The sequence below is a fragment of the Pangasianodon hypophthalmus genome, chromosome 18, assembly GCF_027358585.1.
Source record: "Pangasianodon hypophthalmus isolate fPanHyp1 chromosome 18, fPanHyp1.pri, whole genome shotgun sequence".
Classification (NCBI taxonomy): Eukaryota; Metazoa; Chordata; class Actinopteri; order Siluriformes; family Pangasiidae; genus Pangasianodon; species Pangasianodon hypophthalmus.
In genome coordinates, this window is record NC_069727.1 from 3,621,795 (window position 1) to 3,648,818 (window position 27,024).

At 38.4% G+C, this 27,024-nt stretch overlaps 2 protein-coding genes across 5 annotated transcripts; both read left to right on the forward strand.

Annotated features, from left to right (window-relative positions):
- Positions 1-849: 849 nt before the first annotated feature.
- On the forward strand, positions 850-18,232 carry recql (RecQ helicase-like). 4 transcript variants are annotated; one of them, XM_026923710.3, is made up of 18 exons: positions 850-944; positions 1,983-2,057; positions 3,565-3,783; positions 3,863-4,042; positions 5,308-5,414; positions 5,535-5,733; positions 6,540-6,706; positions 7,299-7,374; positions 7,886-8,034; positions 9,396-9,513; positions 10,963-11,101; positions 11,264-11,355; positions 11,993-12,209; positions 12,352-12,484; positions 13,633-13,698; positions 13,799-14,023; positions 15,711-15,864; positions 16,216-16,356. In XM_026923710.3, the coding sequence occupies exons 2-17, from the start codon at positions 2,036-2,038 to the stop codon at positions 15,837-15,839; spliced, it is 2,238 nt and encodes a 745-aa protein (XP_026779511.3). In that variant the 5' UTR covers positions 850-944; positions 1,983-2,035; the 3' UTR covers positions 15,840-15,864; positions 16,216-16,356. The 4 variants fall into 4 exon arrangements, with proteins under 4 accessions (XP_026779511.3, XP_053097646.1, XP_053097643.1 ...); XM_053241671.1 differs by lacking the exon at positions 15,711-15,864 and having other exon boundaries at positions 16,216-18,232; XM_053241668.1 differs by lacking the exons at positions 13,633-13,698; positions 13,799-14,023; positions 15,711-15,864 and having other exon boundaries at positions 16,216-18,232.
- A 2,214-nt stretch (positions 18,233-20,446) lies between these two features.
- LOC113531703 (extracellular matrix protein 2) lies at positions 20,447-24,370 on the forward strand. The gene is made up of 4 exons (XM_026922564.3): positions 20,447-20,863; positions 21,086-21,168; positions 21,370-22,303; positions 22,396-24,370. Exons 2-4 carry the CDS (start codon positions 21,102-21,104, stop codon positions 23,495-23,497), a joined length of 2,103 nt encoding a protein of 700 aa, XP_026778365.1. The 5' UTR covers positions 20,447-20,863; positions 21,086-21,101; the 3' UTR covers positions 23,498-24,370.
- The last annotated feature ends 2,654 nt before the right edge of the window (positions 24,371-27,024 follow it).

Here is a 27,024-nt window from a genome sequence, read left to right on the forward strand (position 1 = left end):
GTTTTAAATGTTAATACTCACCATTATCACGATTATCAAAGTTACACCCCTTTGACTGGTCATTTGAAGACTCAAAAACTTATACTCAAGTCTCACCTTTTGCTTCTCACCTGGATACTGTAGATTTATACGCAAGAGCTTCTGCTGTAATCATAAAGACTGTCCTGTTGCTCATCCCAGGACATCTTTCAACACACTCACTACTGTTTGTCTTTACTCTTCTACGATTGTCTAATGATTTATAATCCCACTATCAGGTGTCACTCAGAAGAAGACGGGTTCACATTTGAGTCGAAATATCTTCCATCATGTCATCATCGAATATCTTCATCAAAGTCTCGGAGTTTTCCTAACTACTGTCACCTCTGGCTTGTTCATCGGGAATCTACATCTACTTCAGGATTTCTGTAAAGCTGCTTCATGACTGTATCTATAGTTCTTGTTGTTGTTATTTTGAAGATAATGTCCTGGATTTAATATGTTCTGCTGTTGGGAAGTTGAGGAATAAAAAAAAAGCTGTATGGCTGCAATAAACAGCCAAAATATTAATATACACATCTATATATATATATATATAACTAAATCTGTACTGAGGGGGTCTGTAGGATTTATGAATTTATGTTTCAGTTAAATGGGTCCTTGGATGAACATTTTGCTAACACATGCTTTAAAAAGACAAACTAAAAAAAAAAAAAAAACATAAGTTAGAAACCATCTTCTTGCATAAAATAAAGTCTGATTATTGTTCATGCACGACACACAGATGTATTTTTTAATAAAGAAAACTCCTGGCCATGTTCTGCAAAATAATAGACGGAAATAAACGGAAACAATGAGAGGAAGAGAGAAGATTAAACAAATTGCATATCCGGTTTGACCGGAAATGAGTGTCGCGCGGGGCAACCAAAACGAGTAAACACGACAGAGTGGACTTTCTGAAGAGGGTACGTGATCTTATTCACTTTTTATTTATTGGTTTTTAACCTTACAGATAAATTATTTAGGGTGGAATGCTGGCAGGCGTTGTAGCGTTAATGTGACAGCTTAATTTGAAATGCTTTTGGGTTTGAATAAATCTCCAGCTTGCTAGCTAATTCACTTTACAAACCAGCTAGCATGCTAACATAGTCAGGACCTGCGCGAGCGCATCTAATAGTGGATAAGTGACCAAAATTAAGTTTCTTACAAGTGAAGGTTTATGGAAACTGCATCATTCACGCAATGTAATGTATATTATAAGTTCTGTGCTGTATCCTCAGGGTGGTAAAGTGTTAAATATTTAGCTAAAGTTTAAAAAGAGTAAACTAGCCAGCTCTCAGAGGCACTTGTTCGTTCATTCATTTAGCTAGCTAGCTAGTTAACCAGGAAATCACTTGTTCTTAGCTATAATTAAATATAAAAGTAGGAAACTGAGCAGTTATATGAAATGAAATGAAATGTTCAGCTGTAAATGAAAAGGAAAACACTGTTTTTTTTTGACCCATGAACTTTTATTTGATCTTATTGGCACTTTCAGATAGAATTTAACCCTTTCTTATGCTCTTTTCCCCACCTTTCTGTCTCTTTATCCCTCTCTTTATCCCTCTCTTTTCCCTTCCCACTTTCTCACTACCTCCGTCTCCATCATCATTCTATCCCTCCGTCTATCTTCCTCCATCTATCCCTCCATCCTGTCCTGTCCTTTCTCTCATACCGTTTTCCTCTCTTTCTCAATCCTTATCCATCGTTTTACTTCTCCATCTATCATTCTTTAACCTTTATTTCTCTCCTCTCCTTGTTCTATCTGTTATCTCTCTCTTCCCCTCTTCTCACCCTGTCCTTCTCTCTTTTTCTTTCTGTTCTTCCACCTTCATCAAGTTGCATTATGGTTACATTATTTTGACAGAATGGCACACACAGAAAATATTGACTATTTAACATCAATGCCGGTCGTTTATTATCATTATTATTATTTTGTTTGTTTGTTTGTTTGTTTGTTTCAGACTCATCTGATGTTTAACTCTCGGACATCCTGAACTGAAGACCTGCTGCTGTAATGGCCAGCATCACCGATAAAGGTTTGAAATACAGCCAATGAAATGTTTTTAAAGAAATGATTTAAGAGAAGAGAGAGGAGGTACGGGGCCAGGAGTCTGGTCTGTAAACACCTCATTAGTGGAGTCTGTGTAAAGCAGAGCTCGTGACAGACGTGACGGTGACAGACATCGACACCTCACAACACTAGAAAGATCATTAGAGTCTCAGAGGGATGCTGCTGCTGCTGCTGCTGCTGCTGCGTGTGTGTGAAGGCAAATCCCAGTTTACTCTGCTTTGCAATCATGCAGCGAAAAGCAAGAATAATAGAGCGTAGATGTAAAATGTCAAGAGTCTTTTTTCCCATCACTCCATAATAAAGCCTACAAATGATCCAATCAGCATCCATCCATTTTCTGTTCCGCGTATCCTACACAGAGTCGCCGGGAGCCTGGAGACTTTCCCAGGAGACTCGGGATACCAATTAAATGTTTTTAAAAACAAGGTGCCAGCCCATCGCAGGGTACACACACACACACACACACACACACACACACACACACACACACACACACACACACACACACTACAGTCACAGGCAGTCCCTACAGGGGGCAGTCCCTACAGGGGGCAGTCCCTACAGGGGGCAGTCCCTACAGGGGGCAGTTGTGGCCTAACGGTTAGAGTCCCGGACCTGCAACCCGAAGGTGAACCTGAAGGTCGTGGGTTCGAGTCTCAGGTCCGGCAGGGACTGTAGGTGGGGGAGTGAATGACCAGCGCTCTCTTCCACCCTCAATACCATGACTGAGGTGAGACCCTTGAGCAAGGCACCGAACCCCCAACTGCTCCCCGGGCACCACAGCAAAAAAAAAAAAAAAAAAAAAGGAGTGTGTGTGTGTTCACTACTGTGTGTGTGCACTTGGATGGGTTAAATGCAGAGCACAAATTCTGAGTATGAGTCACCATACTTGGCTACACTTCACTTACTGACAATTTGGAAATTCCAGTCAGCTTACAGCACGTGACTTTGGACTGTGAAAGGAAACTGAAGAACATGGAGGAAACCCCCAAAGCCCAGGGAAAACACCCAAACACCCAAACTCCGTGCACACAGGGTGGAGGCGGGACCCTGGAGCTGCGAGGCATTTTTTATGTTTCTGCATATAAATATAAAATGATTAGGTGTTGTGAACTCTCCTAGGTTGCCCACTTCCCCACAGTTATCTTTTTAGTTATCTTTTTTTTACCGGTAATCTTGTCTCCCGCTTGTGGTGTTCTTGCACTCTGTCACGGTAAACAGAGATTGTTCTGAATTCATTAATAAAATGAAATAATGAAATAAAATTTATCGATGTACAGTGTGCTAACATTAGACACCTTTTCAGATCTGGTTTCTAGAGTTTATTTTTTATTTATTTATTTATTTTAAATCTCTGGACTCTAAGTCTACATCCAGATTTCTGTAAAGCTTCTTTGTAAAGATATTTTACGACAATATCTAACGTTAAAATAAGAATAAAGCTGATGATTAACTTTATTGCTGTGGTGCAGAGGAAGCTCGGGCCGAGTTGGACTCGATCGATGCCGAGTTGGAGGTGCTGGAGCTGCAGATCTCTGAGCTCCTGGAGAAGCAGGCTTCTCTAACTTCCAGGAAAAATAAACTCCTGAAGATTCTCGATGGCTCGTGTGACTATGCTCAGCCCTCGGGATCTGCAAAGGCGTCCAAACCTACCTTCAGCAAAAAAGACTTGCAGCACTATGAGGAGTCAGGTGAAAGAAACACCTGAAATTAAATCGCCAGTTAACTTTGTCACTGTTTATATGACGATATTCGTGCTTTCTGTGGTAGGTTTCTCATGGACGAAAGAGGTTGAGGAGAAACTGGCGAATGTGTTCAAACTCTCCAAGTTCCGACCTCTTCAGCGAGCCGCGATCAACCTCAGCATGTCGGGGAGAGACGTCTTTCTGGTGATGCCTACAGGCCGCGGCAAGAGCTTGTGCTACCAGCTACCGGCTATCTGCTCGAAAGGTATACGGAAAAAATCCACTCTCTATAACTAACATGTGATCTTCAATAACTTCCAAGATTAAGTTTGGTAAAGAAACTAAACAGCCTTGTTATTCTATTTTTACTTCAGTTAATGGTTTCCTACATTACCCACAATGCCTTTCGACTCCCTGCTTATAATGGTGCAGTGGGATTTCATCTCAACCTTAAAGACAGCGATGCAGCGGCGCTTTAGTTTTTTAGTCTGTCTAGCTCTCTCACCTGCTCATCTGTACACTCTGCTCAAACCGATCCGCTTCCAAAGCTTCAGCTTTCACGCTAACACGACGCTCGTCATCTCGTATATCTCTAACTAGCCGAGTCTAGACTCTGGAGTAACTGTAGCTGCATTGCATTCTGGGGCTTGGAGTCCAGCGTTCTAAGCTACATTTCTCATTACTATGAAGTTGAACATCGCTGGAAAATGGCGAGTGAGAAAAGAAGTTTTGTTTTTAGGAGATAACAGTGAACCCTGACTGTTATCACTTATGTTGAAATTTTTTTTTCTCTTGTTAATCGTTCTGTATTTGTATGTAATTGTATCTACGTTAGCGATAGGTTTATTTATTTATTTATTTATTTTTTTAATTATTATTGACACTTGGATTTTAACAGTGAAAGAACAAACAACCTGTTGCGAGGGATTTAGAGTATTAACAAGTTAAACATAACATCAAAAAAATAAAATAATACAATACAGTAATAATTCTATAAAAAAACTAAATGATAATACATAAATAGAAACATACTAATAATAAAAAATAAAATATGTTTACTTTTCGTTTTGACTCAATTGGGGGTAAGAAACCTCATCTAAAAACATCGTATCTCTGTTCACAGATGATTCAATGATCTTATTTAAAACAGTATCTGAGGTGCAGTGTGTGCAGTTTAATAAGGAAATGAGCTGGAAGTGTTACTGAGCATCTTGCAGAAGCAGCCACAGTTCTTCTGGAGACTTTGACTGTCGACTCGCTTCTTATTTCTGCAGCGAAACCCAGCAGCCTTCATTCTGTTTTTATCTGAAAAGTGTCTCTTATGGAATCTGCTGCTTTCTTTACTGACATACAAAACTAATGTTTGGAATCTAAAATATTTTTGTACGGAATCAATAATGTAGAAGTCATAAAATAAACATCTATAACAAAGTTTGTACTAAAGTGTTTTAGGGTGTAGTTTAACTGATAAAAGTGACTTACGTCTCTGTTACTGAAATCGTTAATTGCTAATATTTGCTTGTCTGTCAGGTTTCACGCTGGTCGTCGCTCCGTTGGTGTCTCTGATGGAGGATCAGCTCATGTATCTGAAGTCCATCAACGTTCCTGCTGTAACACTTAATGCTTCTAGTTCAAAGGTTAAAACATTTAAATATTTCATATCATCATCATCTGTAAAGATCATCACAGAGAAGCTAAGCTTGCTCTACATTTAATTATCGTTATAAATTCTCATTTTCCTCTTTTGGCTTGTTCAGGAGGATTCGAAATACGTCATGGCAGGTATGATTGATAAAAACAGCCCCTTCAAACTGCTCTACGTCACTCCGGAGAAGATCTCCAAGAGCAAACTGCTGATGTCTAAACTGGAGAAAGCTTATAATATGGGTCTGCTGGAGCGCATCGCTGTGGACGAAGTTCACTGCTGCAGTCAGTGGGGTCATGACTTCAGACCAGGTGCGATTTTTTTTTCAACCACAAGGTTAAAATATATACAATTATGTGTATGTATGTATATATGTGTGTGTGTATATGTGTATTAACATTAAATAAACTCCAATATATCCAGAACTCTGCAGCTAGGGTTCTCACTTTTTATAAGAAATCCTCTCATATTACTCCCATCCTACACAGACTTCACTGGCTACTCGTTCGCTTCCGTATTCAATACGAGATTCTCCTCATCACCTTCAAAGCACTTCATGGTCTCGTCCCCCTCCAAACATTTCTGATCTCATTCATACTCACTCCCCAGTTCGCACATTACGCTCTTCAGATACTGATCTACTGGGGGGGGGGGTTTGGTGAAAGTGCTAATTTAAGTACTTTATGAAGAGGTAAGTCTTTAGACGTCGTTTGAAGACTGCCAGTGACTCAGCTGTTCGGACATCTAGGGGAAGTTCATTTTGTTCTTTGTCTGCTGTCATGTTTATCTATTTTCATATTGTAAAGTGACCTTGAGTTTGCAGAAAGGCGGTATATAAAATAAACTTATTATAATAATATAAACTTATATTATTATTATTATTATTATTATTATTATACACATACAGAGAGAGAGTATAAAATGATCTTCATGCCACTGAAGTCAGAAAATAGGCTTGTGCTTTACTCTGTACATAGACTTTCTCAAAATGGATTACAGCTGGAAAGAAGGAATAAACATTCTGCATCACTGACCCATATACTGTTATTATTGTACAGTATAATATTCACTGTATCACTGACTAATCCTTACTGACATGCTTCTTTGTGTGGCTCAGATTACAAGCTCCTGGGCATTCTCAAACGTCAGTTCCCTAAAGTCCCACTGATCGGCCTGACTGCTACCGCAACCAGCAGCGTTCTGAAAGACTGCCAGAAGATCCTGTGTGTTCAGGATCCAGTCACACTTACAGCACCATTTAACAGGCCTAATCTCTATTATGAGGTAAAAAAAACCCCCAAAAAAACCCATTATCTCCATTTCACATTACGGAAACATGACATTTGTTATTCCAGTTCGGGTATAAGAAGCGTAAGTAACAAATAAAACACTTGGTGTCATGCTGGAATGGGAAAATAATCAACAACAAGGGGTGTGATGAGGCTACTGGAGTTTCTGTTACAACCCCAAAGTTGATTATTTTCCTACACCGGTATGTCCGGACGTGTTTTATTCTCCTTATGCCACAACAATTTTCCAACTCTTGCATTTTTTTCATTCATTTTCAAACAGTATGTTGAACTTTTCTTACTGTTTATCCATTAAATTAACATTTAATGCTGTGTAATGTCTGTGAAACAAATTCCTTTTTTCATGTGTGTTACAGCAGCTATAAACAGTCGTTCCCTCACCAGCCTCTTTTTTTTCTCTCTCTTGAGGTTAATAAGACAAAAATACGCAGCTCATCATTTTACCGAGAAACTGGAAAAAAAAAAAGCGTAAACTCCTCTGTCCTGAAGTTACAGCTCTAACTCTGACTAGCTACACTCGCACCTGTCTTGCTTTACCTTTATTAATTCATTGGTTTATTTTACAGGTTCGATTTAAAGACAGTGAAGACTCGACTAAAGAAATTGCAACACTGATAAAAGGAAGATACAAGGACCAGTCAGGTACACGTGAACGACACCACTCCTGAATGACGTTCTAAAAATGAATAACAAGGGGAAAAAAAATCCACTCCTCTGTCCTGAAGATGTTAGAAAACTTAAAGTTACTGCTTTACCTCTGAGTGTCACAAAGCTCTGACACTGGAGACTCCTTCCACGGATGTGAAATAAGCGTCTCTTTAGTGAAAAGTTTTACCGTATCAAGCAATGACATACGTTTTTAAAAAAGTCCCCGTCTGTTAGTATAGAAACGATAATCTATAAGAACGAGCACATTATTACAAACCTGCTGCCTTTATAGAAAATTAACACTTTCTGACCAATTACAACTGAGAATTCAGCAATGCATACAAATTTATATAAATTAAGGTATCAATTTTATTAGCCCTATAAAATCTGTGCCTTCCAAGTAGGAATATTTGCTAATGTATGTCTAAAACAAGTGTGAACAATTAAAAAATATCTAATTAAATGTGATGAAATGAAAGATATCGTCTGTTTTTTTCCCCTGCAGGAATAGTGTATGTGTTCTCGCAGAAAGATGCAGAGACGGTGTCTGCAGAGCTGCAGCAGAGGGGCATCCTGGCTCAGCCGTACCACGCAAACATGGAGCCTTCAGACAAGAGCCTGGTGCATCATCAGTGGGCGAGCAAAAAGATTCAGGTACAGCCTCTGGTTACGTGACGGTGAGGTGAGGCTTTGGCCAAATGAGAACTGGGAATGAAGCAGGAATGAAGTAGGAATGTATTCAAATAAAACAATACATACACAAAATTATCTTATTTATTTTGATATAGTTCAAAAAAGTTGATTAAATTCAATCGTTCCAGCCCAGAATGTGTAAGTTATTATAATGTTGTTAAGTTGAATATACGTTGGTGATGTTATTTTAGAAGAGATAAAGCAGCCTATATGCTGGAACACACACACGCATTTCTGTTTATTTGTGCCGTCAAACACGCTGGCTCTTCTGATCTGCCAACTTTCACGCATTTTGCGTAGAAGCTTTGCATTTTAACGTCAGAGTACGCTGCTATGGGTTTTGAGATAACTCGGAAATACATATAAAGAGCACTCTTCTTTACTCCTCAATAAAAACAACAGATGAGCCAATCAACGTATGAAGCTGGAATGACTGACAGTCGCACAGGTGTTTGAAAATCAAACTTTCAGATAACTTTCCATCCCCTGTAAGCCCCGCCCCCTTACCCCCATCTCACATTAGTAATGTTTTAGCCAGTGCTTTCATCTCGACTTGATTTTCATGATTGCAAAATGTCCTGACACAGCTCTCTCGCTCTCGTTCCACGGTAAATGGAGAATGTTTTTAGTTCATTTATGTGAAATAAAATCTGTTAGCGTATGTTCTGCTTAGTTAACGTTAGACGCGTCTATAGATAACAGCAGTTGATTAGGGAAGTACCAAAATTTCAACCGTCCAACAAAGGTTGATGCTTTTGACTGAGAATTTTAATTTTTTTATAAATTTAAATAGGGGTGCAATGAAGTTTATTTTTTTATTTTTTTTTTTTTTTACATATTTTAATGGTAATGATAATTAGAAAGTGATTAAAAATCCTGTTTGCACTCCTGCAGTTTAATCATCAGCAAAAAAGTTTCAGCCTTGTGGAAACATGTCACAGTTTCAATGAGGGACAGCAGACAAGCGATTTGTAAAAGGACTATATTAAAAACGTACTTTTTATTTTATTTATTTATTTATTTTTTTAAAGTGAACTGCACACACTACTCAAGCAACTGTTTTGTGGAGGCGAAGCATTTTATTTGATTAGCTCTATGAGTGTTCAGCTCAACTCGATCCTTTACAACCCTTATGTGGACTCAGGAAGTGATGATTTGTTGGGCCATGAGTTAGAAGCCTGAGAAATAGAACTGCGAAATGAAGAAAATACATTTAGTCGTAATCTTCGTTACGCAAGCCATGCGAGTGTCCGCAGGACAGTAATACAGAATAACACTGAAAAGTGAGAAACTTAAGTCCAGAACCTCTGTTTATTTTTTAGGTGGTTGTTGCTACGGTAGCGTTTGGAATGGGCATTGACAAAGCAGACGTGCGGTTTGTTATCCACCATACCATCAGCAAGTCCATGGAGAACTACTATCAGGAGAGCGGACGTGCAGGTACGCTACTGACCTGCACCGCTGCCAGCATCTAAGGTTTAGACGTAGTGGGTACAATCTTAAACAACAAACAAGCTGCTAATTATTATTTTCTTACTGTCGCTTGATGCACATTTACGGAAACAGAATTAGCTAGCTAGCTTTATCCTACATTCTCTCTGAAATCAGACATACTGTTGACGAGTGTAACGCGACGGTATCACGAGATTAGGCTATTATATGTTCTAAAAAGTCTGGCTGATATTTTCCTTTTGTGACTGTAATAAGAAATAGGAAAGACCAGTTTTTACGCTGTAGTGATCATCAGATCTCCAAATAAGTCTGTTCATCGACAGTAAATAGTTCTGTTCTCTCCACTGACGTATGCTATGGTTATCAAATACGTTATCAAAGCCTTTTTAAAAGAATGTACAGAGATACTTCGTGTAAAGTGGTATTATGTACCAGGTGCTCAAAGTAAAATGGTATTGAGTTCCACAGTTTTCCTAAATTCCCAAATTCCTAAATAAGTTCCTAAATTTTCCCACACCACCCCATTGCTGCGCTCCCTCCACTGGCTTCCTGTAGCTGCCCACATCAGATTTAAAACACTGATGCTCGCCTACAAAGCCAAAAACGGACCAGCACCCACTTATCTCAAAGCACTTATCACACCTCGAGCGCCACCACGCTCCCTCCGATCCTCTAGCACCGCTCGACTGCTCGACTGGTCCCACCATCTCTCAGGGTACAAGGAAGACCTGCATTGAGACTCTTCTCTGTTCTGGCACCAAGGTGGTGGAATGAACTTCCCCTAGATGTCCGAACAGCTGAGTCACTGGCAGTCTTCAAACGACGCCTAAAGACTTACCTCTTCATAAAGTACTTAAGTTAGCACTTACACACACACACAAAAAAAAAAAGTATTCTCTGAGCGCTTGTCTGTTATCTCCCCAACAGAGTTTTGGACTGATGGTATTCCTAGTTTGTGGCCTAGCGAGCCAATATCAGAATGTATTTTTTGATAGAATTCAAAGCACTTTTGTAAGTCGCTCTGGATAAGGGCGTTTGCCAAATGCCACAAATGTAAATGTAAATGTAAACAAAAGGAAATAAACAAGAAATCCACGGCATGAATCGGGTCCTACAGTCAGGTATCAGAAACAAGAAACAAGAAAGAAATAGATGTGTTTTAAGGTGGGTTTTGAAATCCTGTAATGAAGAAAGATCACGCGTGATAAGCGTGATCAGCTACTCTTCATATCACACAACACATTACAGCACTTTCAATATATGTGAACATAGTCATTAAGTCTGAATTATTTCTAACTTGCGTCTGCTCTCTAAAACCAGTAATAGTGGAATCAGCCCTTAATAAGACATGGCAGATATCGCTACCTCATTTGCGTTGAAATGTGAGAACAGTGTGTGATGTGATGTGACTCAAACTGAGCTTTATTTTGTTTTCAGGGAGAGATGACGGTCCAGCAGACTGCGTTGTGTTCTATGGGTTTGCGGATATTTTCAGGATCAGCACCATGGTTGTGATGGAGAACACCGGCCAGCAGAAGCTTCAGAATATGGTGGCTTATTGTCAGAACGTGGACAGGTGAGAAAACGTCACTGCCGTTAGCTCATATGGACCAGCTTACACATGAGCACGTGCTTTTGTTACTGCAGTTGTATTAAAGTCCAGTGTGAAATGGAAATGACGGTATGACGGAAATTCGGTTGTTGCAATGACTCATTCACGTGCGATGTTTGCGCTCAGGTGTCGGCGTGCCATGATGGCGGTTCATTTTGATGAAGTTTGGGATGATGATGAATGCAACCAGTCGTGTGATGTCTGTCGCCATGGCAGTGGTGAGACAAATGGTCTGATTTTTTTTGTTTTTTTGGTCTGAGTAGGACAATTTATGCATCACACACACACAATTTTTAAACTTTTATTTGTCTATTTATAGTTTGACTTCACACTGATAAACAAAACCTACAATCCCTAATGCGTAATCGTATAAAATTAATGACAGCAACAGTAATTCCACTAATCAAAAAACGTGTCTTAGACCAAAATGGACGAAAACCTGATGTTTAAATGACGAACAAAAAGTAAGTCCGCTATAAATCAGCAGCTGGTTATCGCTAACAACAGCTAGTGATATAATCAAACCTGGTATTTTAATTAGATTTCATATTTGACTTTATTTTTAACCTGATTTTTTTTTTAACTGTGACTTTTTAATTATTTTAACCAAAATTTTTAACAGATTTGAATATTCTAACTTGAATTTTTACTACCTGGAATTTTTAATCTAAAATTTCAAGACCTGAATTTTAAATGACTGAATTCAGCACCAAAATATTCAGGTACAATTATAATGTTCATATTGAAAACTTTCAGGAACATTCTGCTGACTCCTGCTGATTTTCACGTCAGAGTCACAGCTCGTTGGTTTGAGACTGGTTTCAGTACAGTAACTAGTCCATGTCTTTGTGCCAGACTACATCACCATGGACATCACCAAGCACGCACGTGAGGTGGTGGACATCGTAGAGTTGGCTGCGTCTCTGGACGAGAAGATGACTCCTCTGAAGGTGTGTGATACCTGGATGGGGAAAGGCAGCGCCAAGATCCGTAAAATGGCCAAAGTCACGACCCTGTCACGCCTGGAGGTGGAGTCCATCATTGTTCATCTCTTACTGCACGGCTACTTCAGGTACTGTTCAGTTTCACTCATATGGAGGATAACATGAAGTGAAGTTCATGAAGTTTTGAACGTTTTAGTTGCTCTGAGATTTCAGAAATATTTTCTCGGGTGAAGTATGGATTTAAACTCTCCTTCCCGTTTTGTTTTAAAGTGAAGATTTCAGCTTCACGCCGTACACGACGTACTTTTACCTGAAAGCAGGACGTAAAGCTGGCTTACTGAAGAATGAAAACCACTCTGTGATGATGAAGATGAGGAGGAAGGTGTCTACACCCAGCTCCAGTGTAACTATTCCTTTTATTCCATTTCTTTCATATTCTCTTATAGATATAATACAGATCGGTAAGATCTCTTTGTTTACCTTTTAATTTAAATCTGTTGAAAATTTAGATAAATTTCCAATCAGAATATTTAAATAAATGATACCATTTCATCGTAGATCAGTTTGTCTTTTACACTTAACTAATTTTACTCACGTGCACCTGTAGTTGTCTCCTTCCCTTTGATTTTAAGGAACCTGAGACTTCTTCTGAGGTTTCATCATAGCTAGTCGCACCTAAACGTCATCACTAACTGAAGATGTCTTTGTTCAGGGCTGTTCACCATAAACCTCCTGATAATGGGTTTGTAAAAAAGAAAAAAAAAGACGCAACGCTGACGTTTGCCTTGTCTCGCTTTAGTGAACGAGTGAACGAAAGAGTCGCGTAGTATGGCGATATTTTGGTGTATTATTTGCAATAAATTACACAAATAGAGCAAGGTCTACAGAAAAATAGTAAATGATTCACAAGAAATATAATGAAATCCATGAGAGGAGTTTCTCATGGGGTTGCCAGGCCCTTGTTTATTTTTCTGTGGAATGAATGCAGTTAATTCCACACACGAGTGATACCAGACCTTCACACGTTTTGTGTAGAAGCACCACATCGGAGTGACACCGGGGTACGCTAGTATGAGTTATCGCTCCAAGTTATGCCAAAAGAGTCTTCACCCTAATAAAAACAGCAGATGAGACAAATCCATATATGAATCTGGAATGATTGACAGTTGCATAAGTCTATTATTTAACAGAGCAGTAAATCCTTTACGTGTCAGTAGGTGGGAGTGCGTGGTGTTAATACTGTCTCCTGCACTGTGACTTCTAATATAGGATTAGGCTTTGTTTGCATGTTTAAAAAATTATTACCACACAAGATCAAGAACGATGTGCACTAAACCTTTGACGCTCCCTGCAGAAGCTTAACTTTGTCCTGGGAAAAGTCCTGCTTTATAAATAATATTAATAACATTCAGCACTTCTTTACTATTAATTTTTAATTTTCTTGAACTGATGCCTTGGGTTGAGTCACCTTCTAATTTCTGTACCGGATGTAAATCTAAAGTTCTGTTATTTTCCTGAAACAGTTATTTTAATGATTTATTTTGCATAAAGGTCATCAAGATTGAGAATCAGTTTGTCCCTGACATTTGGACATGCTCTGGTGTGGATTTCATAAAGGTTTGGCTCATTTAGTTCACGAAAAAGCTAGTTGTGTGTTCAGTTTTATTCAGCTTTACCCCATGCTCTCCAATAATCCTAACTGACTCTATAATGCTAGCCTGAGTGCCGTAAAAAACGCAGAATAAGGAGGAGGTGGAGAAATCTCAGGCACGCCAGTGAGGCAGTGCAGCAGGCCGCGATCGCCACGAAAAAGAAGAGAAGTAAAAGACGACGCCAACGGCGAGCACAGAGACAGTACGTTCAGAGCAGTGTGTGCAGCTCACAGGACGTTAAGCCTGTGTTTAAAAGCAGGAGCAGATGCTTTCGCTACAGACTCAAGCAGGTGACTTCATCAGCAGGACACTTTGTCCCAATTTGAGGTGGAGGTGTTCTCGATTTCAGTCATCACACTTCGGTGGCCTCTGGAGTCTCATCCACTGAATCTGCACTGTTTTACGGGGACTCTGTATCACTTCCCAGAGATGACGAGGCATACAGATAAATACACCACGATCTATTAGTACTCTTCCTGCACTGGACTCAGGGGTGGACAAATCATAAATCTATTAGCGAACCCACCAGGCCAATAAAAGTGCATAAATACTGTATGCTGCTCAGTGCCATGTTTTGGTGTCAGGAAATGTATAGTAATGTAACAGCATACGGTGAGCTAGTTCATTAGTGAAGTGCATTAATACAGATTAAGGGAAATGATGAGTTTATGTCCATGTAGTAAATCATGTTGGCCAACATTTTGGTTATGAGCTGCAGTATTGTCGCCTTCTATCTCACATAAAAACAGCATTATTGTTTAACTATTTGAGATGCGTGTGACATTAAATAGATAGGTGTATGGATGAACTGACTACTTACATTATTTAATTTACCTGGTTTTCTTACTTATATTACTTACTTACTTAACTTACTTTAATTAATTTTACCTACCTCACTTTACTTAAATTACTTTACTTACTCTACTTACTTTACTTACAAAATTACTTTACTTACTTACTTACTTAAATTACGTTACTTACTTTACTTACATAAATTACTTTACTTACTTACTTAACTTACTTTAATTAACGTACCTACCTTACTTTACTTACTTACTTACTTAAATTACTTAACTTACTTACTTTACTTACTCTACTTACTTTACTTACTTACTTAACCTACTTTACTTACTTACTTAACTTACTTTACTTACTCTGCCTACATGACTTACTGAACTTACTTTACTTGACTTATTTTACTTACTTATGTTACTTACTTATATTACTTCACTTACTTATGTACTAACTGTACTTACTTTACTTAACTAACTTACTTTATTTACCTACTTCACTTACTTACATTACTTAATTGATTTAACTAACTTACTTTGTTTTACTTCATTCCTCAAGGAGAAATTCAGGCTCTACAGCAGTAAAAAGTATGTACAAATAATACAGAGTTAATTTCGATACACACAGTGCAAATACATCAGTGCAGAAGAACATGACGTGGTACAGAAGACAACCTCACACAGATATTCACAACAACCGAAATGCTAGATATACAGAAAACAATAAAAATAGACAATCCTATGAGGAGATCGTATGTGTGTGTAGTGCTGCAGACGTTGGGACTCAGAACGGATAGCGTGTGCTATAGTTTCAGCATCGAGATGCATCACACCTCCGTGAAGTGCATTCAGTTTAACTGAAAACTTTGTTTTCCCAAAGTCAATAAGGAGCAGGTCCTTTATTTTCTGATTGTTGATCCTACTTCTCTTAGTAGCAACTACGAATTAAAACGAATAGTCCAGACAGGAAATCTGCTTGTCCTGAACTACTGATTTGTCCACCCCATGAGCTACTTACTAATAGAGATTATTGAAAATGCTTCTTGGTGCAGGCTTTTTGGAAGTTCAACCCATGATAAATGTTCAGGCTGTATTCTCTTTTGCAGTAACGGCTTATCTCTCTGCACTCAGTCTTGTCCACCCTCAAAGACACGCTGGTTAAAAAAAGCTCTTGTGCTGCCCACAGGTCAATCTGACAGGAGGCAGTGGAGATAAGAGTAGTGCCAAGCTAAAACCAAAAGAAGGAAAAAGACCTGCTGTGCGCGCTGGAAAAAACCCCGAGGCCAAGAAAATCAAGAAAGAAACTGTTCCCTAGTTCCATGAGGAAAAAGAGCCCAAAAGTACAGTTTCTTATTATTTTCAAATTCGCATGAAGACATTGCTTACTCAGGATGTTCAAAAAACATTTTTCAGCACTTGTTTGTTTTGCTTGTCCATGTCTGTCGCTTTCCCTAACATCATGCTGCACGTCCTGGCTATACGCGTTTTCATAAACCACCCCCATTCCCCCTCCCCTTTTTTTTTCTTTTTGCTAACGCAGGATTGTGGGTTCACTCACACGGGAACATTACAGGGGTGGCTAGCATTAACACTTTGCATGGATCACTAATCCCATGTACTCATAATCTGTTGTCCCTCTTCACTACCTCATTACCAAATTACAGATTCGTAATCTCCTCCGTTTTCCTCAGATTGACCAATCAGCTGCTGAGCTGCAAGAAGAAACTCGCGGATGCTCGAAGGATATCAATACTGATCAAAATGCAAATGGAAATTCAATCAAAATGAACACTGACCAACCGAACCCAGAGAGGAGACTTTCCCAAAATCAGGAAGACTCCAGCTCTTTACAAGCACCTGAAGCTAGCCAGCCGTCTGTAATTGAAGTGAATGTAGAAGTGAACGTTCAGGAACAGAAAGGTGTCGCTGAAAACGGCGTCCAAGGTTTCAATAAGATGACTAAACGACAATTGGTGCCATCTAAAAGAAGACGACAGCAATTTTCACCTCCATCTTCGAAATCAGTTCTGGCCAGCTGTCCGTCTGAGACCTCCATCATTTCCGCAGCAGCCCTCGAAGAGCTGTGCGACCTCCGCAGCTACTACAGCAAACAGCTGAGGAGGATAAACTACACTTCCCACGAGCAGCTGCAGGAATCCGGTTCAGGAATGCTGACGTGTATAAGAGAGCCGCTACGAAGTCTCCGTCTCCCGTCCAGTACCACGATAGCCAAAAGTGCTAGAAATTTATGGACCCGTGTTAGTATGAGAAGGAAACTTATCCAGAGATGACCACGTGTACTATTTTGGTTATAAAACATGTAAAAACGATGGAAGTTACCTCAAGTTACATTTTCGAAAATTTATTTTTGAAACCCCTTGCTTCAGGAATGTTTGAAGTGTTGCACTGTCCACTTGTTGAAAGAGACAGCGATCAGTGTTTGATTTTGTAAATTATGTTGTTTTGTTTTTTTTTGTTTGTTTTATTTATGCTGATGTTAAAATGATTAAAAATAATTAAAATAATAAATAGAATAAAAATATGAGCACTCCCTAGTATAGGTTAGTTTATACCACAGTGCTGTTGAATTCTGGCTTCTGATTGGTTAGAGGTTGTTGAGAGATTTTCTGTATCTGGCAGTAGTGTAGTAACAGCTCACTCACAGGAACTTGTACAGCGGACGCTTCACATAAACGGATTAAAAAAATGTTTGTAATTGTTGATTTGTTGAGGATTTCTGTAAGAAGACATTAACAGTAACCGTCGGAGGTAAAGCTGTAACTTTAAGCCTTCAGGACAGAGGAGGTTACGCTTTGCGGTTTCTCGGTAATGTGTCAAGCTGCGTTGGGGTTTTTTGTTGGGGTTTTTTTGTTGGGGTTTTTTGGTCTTATTCATTTCAAGAGAGAGAAAAAAAGGCTTGTGAGTGTTTATAGCTGCTATAACTAACTTGTTTCCTGGATGTTCCACAGCATGAACTAACTGTAAAAATGTGATCTGTCACTCTTTACTAAATAAAAATTGTCATCTTTTTTTTTTTTTTCTTTTTTTTTTTTTGTAATGTTTTGTTCAAATTTGCTGTGGTATACAAGAGGAACAAAACATTTCAGGATGTATTATTACAGGAAAATAATCAGCTTTGGTGTGCTAACAGTAACTCTGCTTCATCATACCACTCCTTCGTTGATTATTTTCCTATAAACACACCCCCCTAAGTGTTTCATTCCTCTTATAACACAGCGGTTTGCCAACTATTACAATTAATTTATTTAAAAATGCCATGTCATACTTTTATCCATTCATAATTATGTTTAATATTATATCCTTAACCAAGTGATTATGGTTTATTAGTTAATTATTTGTTGCATTTGTTAATAAGAAATTGGTAAAGAAAAAAAATTGTCATATGTTGGCTGTTATTATATGGCTTTGCTGTTGCTGTTTTTTTTTTTTCTTCTTTTTTTTCCTTCCTTTTTTCTCCCCAAATACCATTTGTTTGATTATAAATTCTAACTTGTATACAGATCCATTTTTAAGTGAGCCCCATACAATCCAGAATCTAATAATTGTTCCTCAAAAGAAGGGGGGAAAAAATATTGTTTATTTCTGTGTGGTTTTTGTCCTCAGTTAACGATATCCTTTGTTATAATGCTCCAACAGATTGCAATGTTTGTACTTTGACCAGGAATAAAGTTTCAGAGCTCATTGGTACATACACATTGTCGGTTATTATAGTTGATGTGATGAAAGCAACACTTAATTTTAACAAGACCAGCTCAAAAATGCAGTACTCCTAGTCTCCAGTAGATGGCCACATAAACAAAGAAACTCTGTCCATATAGATAAACACTTGATTGGGATGCTTTCAGTATAAACTGATGGAGGAAAAAAGAATTTGTTGGACTTTCCTTCATTATTTTGATAATAGTAATAGACAAATAAAAGACAAGGACATTATCTGCTGTTAAAACCTAACACACACCAAAGCTCTAATTGTGTGGTTGTAGAATGTTCAGTTGCTGGTCATTAGCAGGCAGATGTGTTTTTATATATATATAAAAGGTTGATAAGGCTGAAGGTTAATGAGTTCTGGGTAAAGTATCAGTGGGACACCTGAGATCGCACACTTTCACCTATTTTCACACTAACCAAGCAGGAGAATCCTGATTTCACTGGATCTAGATCCTCAAATGACTCTGGGGGGGAAAAAGCATACAAAAAAAAAAAAAAAAAAACCTTTGTGCAGAAGATTGTATACCTGTGATCTATTCACCTTTCATAAGGTTATCAATGCTTTACTCGTGCTTCTGTTTAAAATCTTTCTAGCAAATATTTATTATTTTTTTCCCCCCATTTCACTGTAGATTCAAAACTAGAGCTGTTCAACCATCCAAAGAACCCTTGAGAAACTATTTTCCCTAATTAATCAATCACATCTACATCTAACAAGTAGTTCACGGTCTTCTAGTGAACATGTTAATTTCCTTCATTACCATAAAGGCCAGCCATATTAACTGTAAACTTCTATTACGAGTGTTTTCATTTAATTCCTCTGCAGACCCCGAAAGCTCAGCTTTGCCAACTGTGTCAAAATGTTCCTTCTAGGGCTGGGCAATATGACGATACACTTTTCTGAGATACTATCGTGTTACCTTTTACAGCATTTGTTTGACAGTTAGAAACTTTCACTGGATGCAGACTGACTAAAATTTTGAAATGTTATAATTGTAATTACACTTTTCTTCCTTTTCTGATATAAAAATATCATATCCCTACATCCACTTCTAATTCCTTAGAGTCCATAGTGAAAGCCTAAGACTAAATTTCCATCAAGCAACATTCTTAAATCAGCATGGGTGAATTTAAGGACGTTGTTTGAACATGCACAAATTAATCTTTCCCATCTTTTCAATGTTTTTCACTGTTTTCATTAGTATTTTTCACTGTCTGATCATATTCTTGTAGAATATGTTCAGACAGGAAAAAAGCTTATGGAGGAGCTTATGTCTCATCAGGTATACCAGCTCAAAGAGAATTCATATAAGATTTTAATAAGATTCATAATATTAGCATGACAAAGTCTCAGACAATATGTAGACAAATCAGAAGAATAGTTCATCACCATAACGTCCACTGCGCATCACAATACTTAGCACCTTAACATCATCGGTTGTTAAATGACATGCCTGGAATAACACACGAGCAAGATCATTTTAACTGATATAATTAAATGAATGGAATTTAATCAATGGTGATTGCATCTTGTGCCCCCTTGACAGATCTTAAGCCTGTCTTTAGCCTTTTTTCTAATAATTGGGTGGAAAAGAAGTTAAATGAAATGTGTATTAATCCACATTATGTTAATATTTTTGCAATTCTATCTGTCTTTTTTTTAAGTTATTTTTATGTTTTATGTTTTAACCACCCCCTTATCTGTGGACAAAAGCCACTCCGAAGAGACGGAGAGAAATAAAAGAGAAGGAAATTAAAAAAAAAAAGATGAGAAAGATTAAAATTTTTTTATGAAATATTATGCACCTGTGCATGTGCACATCAACAAATCCAGAATGAAACAATTTGACAGGAAAAACAGTAGAGAAATACGTACAAGAACGAATATAATGTTTTAATTTAAAAAATACAATGGGAAGGTGAACTTTTGAGAGTGCAAGACAGAGTGTCTTCTTTCTAGCTTGTGTAAGGTTTGACCACTTGTCTGTGCTCTAACTCTATTCAACTATTTAAATTTTTGGAGTTGGCTTTTCTAAACACAAACTTCTGAGAGTTGAAAAAGCCAAGCTCAGATCTATTTGTTACAATATGTTTCGTATCACAGACCTGAACCAGTATCTGTCAATCACAAACTGTCTGGCTGTCATAAGTGTTTATATAAAGCATCAAACACTGACCTGGGGATTTGCAAGCAAATGTCTACTTTCCCTGTCACTTTGAAACACATCAGCATTCTTACATTGAGGTCTAAGGTCACCAATTCGCCTGGAAACCACTTGTCACTAGAGCGACAGTGGGCAGAAGCTCCAAAGGAAAGGTAAACAGTCAGCTCAGTAACCTTTGACCTCCCTGTACAATCTTCTTCAGCCTCTATTGATCCCAGAGATTCTTTTAGTTTGGAGTGCGAGTGTGACAAAATTCTCATAATGCATTTTTTACATGGTTGACATTCAACAATTGGCTGCTGTGTCCGAGTAGAAGAGGATATATGAACTCTTGGATTATTCGTTTAGACCTTTTGGGCCAGTGTGCATTTCAGGATAATCCAGCATGTCTCTTATAGCTCCACAACGCAAACAGAGGGCTGAGAAGTTTGTTTAAAGTTTTAAGGTAAGACCTGTGCTTCAGGTATGTTTCCCTAATAGTCTCTAATATTCCTGAATTAATTAGAGCACTCACAGTGTTTGACGCTGCACCAGTTCTGACTTGTTGATGGAACATTTCAGCAAGGAGCCAAATCGAATAATTGTAGGTCAAAATATTGCTGGAAACATGTCTCTTCGGTCTGCCAGGTTGTGACTTATTTATTTGGATCTCGTCTTCCTTCTTTAGCTCTTCCAAGTGAAAAATGAGAACAGTGATTTTGCTGTTTTGGATCTTTGCTGGGGTGGCTAAGACTGTAGTGCTTCAGCCAAGTAAGTACTGAGAGCAATTAAATATGCATGAATGCATGGAATACACAACAATGTCTGATTTTGTGGTTCCTCTTGTTGCTGTATGCTTGTCTAACATTATCAAGACCAAAATGGTTGGTTTGTGTCCATTGGTAATAAATATTCATTTATTACCAAAGCTTTGAATTAATTTCCTTTGGGTTGGTTTATTCCTTCCTACAGGTCTGAATGTATCGTTGCCCCAGAATGTGTCTTTGGAGGGTGAGACTTGGACTGACCGGAGTCCTGATGACCTCCATCAACCTCCAGCAGTGGTGGAAGAAGAGCTAAAATGGGAGAAAGAGCCCGGAACCCAGATTACTGTAACAGTAAAAGCGGAAGAGGAGACTGATGTTGTACACAGTCAGAAAATTGGGGAAGACAAGCATCAAATCCTGAAAGAAGCAGAGGAGGAGGAGCAAAGAGAAAGCAATGAGGGAAAGCAAGGTCATGAGAAAGTACAAGATAAAAGTGTGGATGAGGAGAACAAAACCAGAGATGAAGAACGAATTCAGGAAGAGAATCAGGGTGTAGATGCTTCTATAACTCCATCAGTAGACACTCCCCTTGCTACTCTCTTTCCTTCCCAGTATTTCTTATCCACCATCACTCCATCTTTGATCACCACCACCACAACACAAAGTCCTGCAGACATTATACAGATTAATCCTGATATTGAAGACCAAAATACATCTCTGTCAGGTACTCACACAAGTCACATTTCAGCTCTAAAGAACACATCTATGCTATCGACCAATGAGAACAGCACACATGAGAATTCTTCATTGGGTCAGATTGAGACTTTTGAAGAGACTGTGGATGCTGCTTCCACGGCAATGTCGGCTAGGGCTGGCCCTACTGCTGTGAGCTTACCCAGCACCTTCAAGCCCAAACCAAAGACTAAACCTCCAAAAATCAAAGACAAACAGATAGTGAAAACAAAGAAAATCAAGCTTCAGAAGAAGGAGAAGAAGGTGAAGGAGAAGAGCACCAAACCTCTGAAAAATGCAAAGCAGGTGAAAAAGTTAAAACAGGAGAAAGATCACCTGACCACTGCCCCATATTTTCCATATTTTGAAGATCATTACTGCCCACCAGATTGTGCTTGTTATGGGAGGTTTGTATCAAACACAGCTTTACATATGATGAGTTTAACTTCCGTAAAATCTAGTGATTTTTAAAGATATGTGTGCTATCTTTTTCTTACAGGGTGGTGCAATGTTCAGACAAAGGGCTGGAAAAGTTTCCATATGGTATTCCATACAATTCCCGCTACATCCTTCTTATGAACAACCGCATCGAGAGCATTCCGCTGGACCTGCTTTCAGAGTACCTTTCTATGGAGTTTCTGGTGCTGAGTAACAACCGTCTGGTAGACAGTTCCATCGAAGGTGCCTTCGAAGGCATCCAGGCATTAAAGAGGCTGTATTTGGACCGGAACCTCCTCCATAGTGTCCCTACTGACCTTCCAGCCTCGCTGGAGGAGCTCCGCCTGGATGGGAACAAAGTGAAAGTGATGTCAGAGGTGGCCTGGTTTCGCTGCCCTGGCCTGCTCATCCTCAGCTTGAGCAACAACAGTTTAGAAAGTGTCTCATCCTCATTACCTGTTGGAGTTTTGTCTCCACTAAGCAGCCTTCGCACGCTCAGCCTCTCCCACAACCGTCTTACCTCTGTCCCCTTGCGCCTCCCACTTAGCCTTCAAGAGCTGTACCTCCGTGGTAACCTCATCCAACGCTTCCAGCCAGGAATTTTTCAGGGCAAGGCACAGCTTCAAGTGCTGGACCTCAGTGCCAACAGGTTGACCAACAAGGGTTTGGGCAAGGGTGCACTCATCAATGTCACCCGCTTGGAAAGTCTCAACCTAGAAGGGAACTTCTTGAAGCAAGTCCCTCGTTACCTTCCACAATCCCTGAAGACCCTTAACTTAGAGGGGAACTCCATCTCGAGCATCAGCAAGGCCACATTTCTCTCACTTCCACACCTGGAGCACCTTGGCCTGGCCCGCAACAAGATCTCCAAGGTAGTGCCTGGAGCATTTCGGGTGCTTCCTTTGTTGCACCAGCTGGATCTGAGCCACAACGTGCTTCACCAGGTCCCACGTCAGCTCCCGTCTTGGCTCATTTATATTGCACTCAACCATAACAAGATTCAGATGGTTCCACGTGATGCATTCTGCTCATTCAAAAACTCAGAACCAGCGAAAAGTCGTCTGGTTAAGGTGCAGCTGGAGCACAACCTGGTAGACTTGGGCAACCTGGACAGCCTGGCTTTCAGCTGCCTAAGAGGCTTTCAGGTGGTGCACTTTTACTGAAGCTGCACTTCATAGAAACAAAGGTACAAACTGATATAAAGCAAAAAAAACTAGAATAGGCAGCTTGAACTCAAAGGTACAGTAGGCACAGCTGCTAAAATACCAGAAATGGACCAATTTGCTTGTTTCAATACTGATTCTGTCTTAACCAAATGGATTCAGAAGTACAGGTGACAGTATTCCTTGGGTATCAGAGTGCAACAAACCCTGCCAAAGGGTAGCAGCAAGGAGACAAATGCAGAGTATTGTTTCAGTTCTGTTTTTAACATGCTTTTGTCAACTTGCCCTCACTGTTTCCCATTGGACAGCCATCATTAGAGCTATTTCACTGGTGTATTAGCTCAAGTAAAGTTCATCAGAGGGACCCTTGGAGGGATAAGGTATCAAGTCAACATAAATTTAGACTTCATCAGCAGAACTGGCCGAGAAATCATTGCAATCTGATACAATTTCATTTTCAAATTCTAAAAATTGGAGAACAAAACAGTACAGCAGAGAAATAAAAACATGATTCATTGCATACTTTATTTTGTGCTCGCTACTCAGGGCAAGTGCATTCCTATTTTAAAATTCGGCTCCTTGTTGTGCCTTCTCCATTTGTTCTTCAAGTGGCCAGTTGTGTTGACGTAGGTGTTATGCATGAAAGGAAATTGAACAGGACATTTTAAAGGCAGTAATGAAATGGGGTTTGAAAAATGGTTAGTACCACCTGCATCTTCTAACCGAAGATCCTTTGCTTCAACAAGAAGAAAAAGAGTACACAAATATGGAAATGGTTACCTTTTAACCTATATGTAGGTGTGATACGTTTACTTTTTTTTAATGTTATGTAATTACATTAAATTATGTTTTATAAAAGCAACTTCTTTTTCATTCTTTCCTTCTGTGTGTTTGAAAATGATCAAATACAGCAAATCTGTATAGAGTAAGATAAAGATAAATCTGTACACTATGAAGTTCTTGGGTTCTTCAGGGCTTTCTGGACAACTTCAAAGTTAAAATCATCATACACTAACAAAGAGGTGCTGAAATGTCCTATATACAGATGCTGCTTTTATACGTTACATACAAAAAAGTATGACTGAAAAGAAGGAATACAATTAAAATATCTTACATTTATTTATTAAATATTTTACATTTACAAGATTCAAGTAGTAGTGAACTATCAAATCAGCTGCTTGTTATTAAAAAAAAATTAAAAAAGATATCATGATGTCTAAGAAAAGTATATTGTTTATTGGCATATTTTATCAGGATATAGATATTGTATTGTCATATCGGCCAGCCCTACTGGGTAATTATTTTCGTGTAAAAAGGAAGCCTAATTGAAATTCACTAACAGATTCTAAGTATTAAGAAGAAAACAACAAAATAATAAATTATTTCATAATTGGATAATTACTTGGGATGACAAGGTTGTTGTTCTTCTTTCACCTGCTCCTGTTAGGGGTCGCCACAGCAGATCACTGGGCTATATGTTTGATCTGGCACAGGTTTTATGTCAGATGCCCTTCCTGACACAACCCTCCCATTTTATCCATAACTCACTCCCAGTGGCTGGGTTGGTTCTCTGCCCTGGAATCAAACCCAGGCTGTGGCAGTGAGAGCGCAGGATCCTTAGCCGCTAAACCACCAGGGACTCTTGGGGTAACAAGGTGAAGACTAGAATTTTATTGCAATGCTATGTGTTTAAGCAGGTACACAAAAACCTCACAGTACCGTCGAGTTATTTGCAGTCACGCAGAAGCAGATCCAGAACATTTCGAAGGTGGTCCACAGAGCTAGTGTGGGACGGCCAATAGCAAAGCAAAGCAAAGACTTGATGCTAGATTATCTAAATGTGTAAATGCTAGGCCTATAGTTTGACATGTTGCATATGTATTTTAACCAATATTCAAATCATTTATTTCAGTGTTAGGGTTATAAACAAATATCATGATTTTAAATAGTAATATATAGTATCAGAGTTTTCTACTTTTGCTTGAATTTGTATTTCAATTAAAATACCCTCTGTAACTGCCACTGTAATAGGAACACCTGTACGCATTGCCTGGTCTTTTTCCAATCTTCAACAATCTAGTTTTAGTGAGTCTGTGCCCAGTGATGCCTCAGATTCCTGTTCTTGCCAGACAGGAGTGGAACTTGACGTGGTCTTCTGCTCTTGTAGCCCATCCACCTCAGGATTGTGACATGTTATGTGTTCTGAGATGCTTTTCTGCCCACCACGGTTGTAAAGAGTGGTTATTTGAGTTATTGTAGCCACATTCTTTTCTGATCAACAAGGTGTTTCTTCCTGCTGAACCCCTGTTCACAGGATGTTTTTGTTTTTTGCACCATTCTGTGCCACGTGATTTGCTGATTTGTATAATTGCAGGAATGAGCAGGTGTACAGATGTTCCTATTAAAGTGGCCTTGTGTGTGTATAATAATTATAATAACTAAGGAATCAAAATGTTTATTATTAAATTCTCCATGAGAAATATATTTGTAAATAATGTCTTATAAATATTAATAAAGTTCAATTTAATTCTACAAAGTCCTCCCATTTATGATTATTAACTAACAAATGAAAAGTAAATGGAAAACCCTCCACCAACACACACACTCTGAGTGTTTATTTGGTTATTGTATTGGCACTCCACTAAATTTTAACCAAAACACTTTTTAGGTCCTATTAAATAATAATAATAATAATAATAATAATAATAATAATAATAATAATAATAATAATAATAATAATAAAAATAAAATAATAATAATTGTATCATTAACGACAAAAAATAAATAAATAAATAACGATGGTTATTCAAACTTATTCTTTTCTAAGTACTTACCAGATTAAAAAGTGATATTACAGAGAAATTTAGTGTGTTTTTTTTTTTTTTTTTACTTATACATCTTATTCCCCTGAATAATTATCCAAATATGAAGTATTTTATTTAAGTACAAAATAAAATAAAATAATAAATCAAATCTTTGCTTTTTTGTCCATTATCTGCTCATTAGCTAGAGCCCGTCTGGTGTTTCAGTGGATTTAAGTTCAAATGTCTAATAATTAAAAATAATAACCCTGACTGATTTAGGAAAGGATTCTAAAAAGGATAATAAAATTAAAATGAATAAAATGAGCTGATTTACTGTATTGAATGGGGTGATTACACAAATTCAGCATTAGATGGCAGGAGAGCATGGCTTTTTATTTATTTCTTTATTTTATTCATTATTTATTTCCAAATTCATATTCAGTGTTAGTGTACAGATAAATACTTTCATAGAAATGTGAATGAGTATTATATTACAGGATGTTTTCCGTTGATTCTTTTTTTTTTCTTCTTTTTATTGAGAAAAATCTTTTAGTGTTTCAGTGCTTTGTTTCAGTGTACACAGTGTGAGCAAACACACTTACTAGTCTGAACTGCTTTGTGTGTATTTGTGTGTGTGTGTGTGTGTGTGTGTGTGTTCTTAATAAATTTTCACAAACCACAAGAAAGTGCCGAGTCGAGCAAGTTTGAATGCAATGCAAAGCT

Coding starts and splice junctions, on each gene's coding strand:
- LOC113531703 (XM_026922564.3), top strand. CDS start 21,102: ATGAGAACAGTGATTTTGCTGTTTTGGATCTTTGCTGGGGTGGCTAAG. Junction 21,169..21,369: donor GACTGTAGTGCTTCAGCCAA/GTAAGTACTGAG, acceptor TCCTTCCTACAG/GTCTGAATGTATCGTTGCCC. Junction 22,304..22,395: donor GATTGTGCTTGTTATGGGAG/GTTTGTATCAAA, acceptor TTTTTCTTACAG/GGTGGTGCAATGTTCAGACA.
- recql (XM_053241671.1), top strand. CDS start 2,036: ATGGCCAGCATCACCGATAAAG. Junction 2,058..3,564: donor GGCCAGCATCACCGATAAAG/GTTTGAAATACA, acceptor GCTGTGGTGCAG/AGGAAGCTCGGGCCGAGTTG. Junction 8,035..9,395: donor GGGCGAGCAAAAAGATTCAG/GTACAGCCTCTG, acceptor TTTATTTTTTAG/GTGGTTGTTGCTACGGTAGC.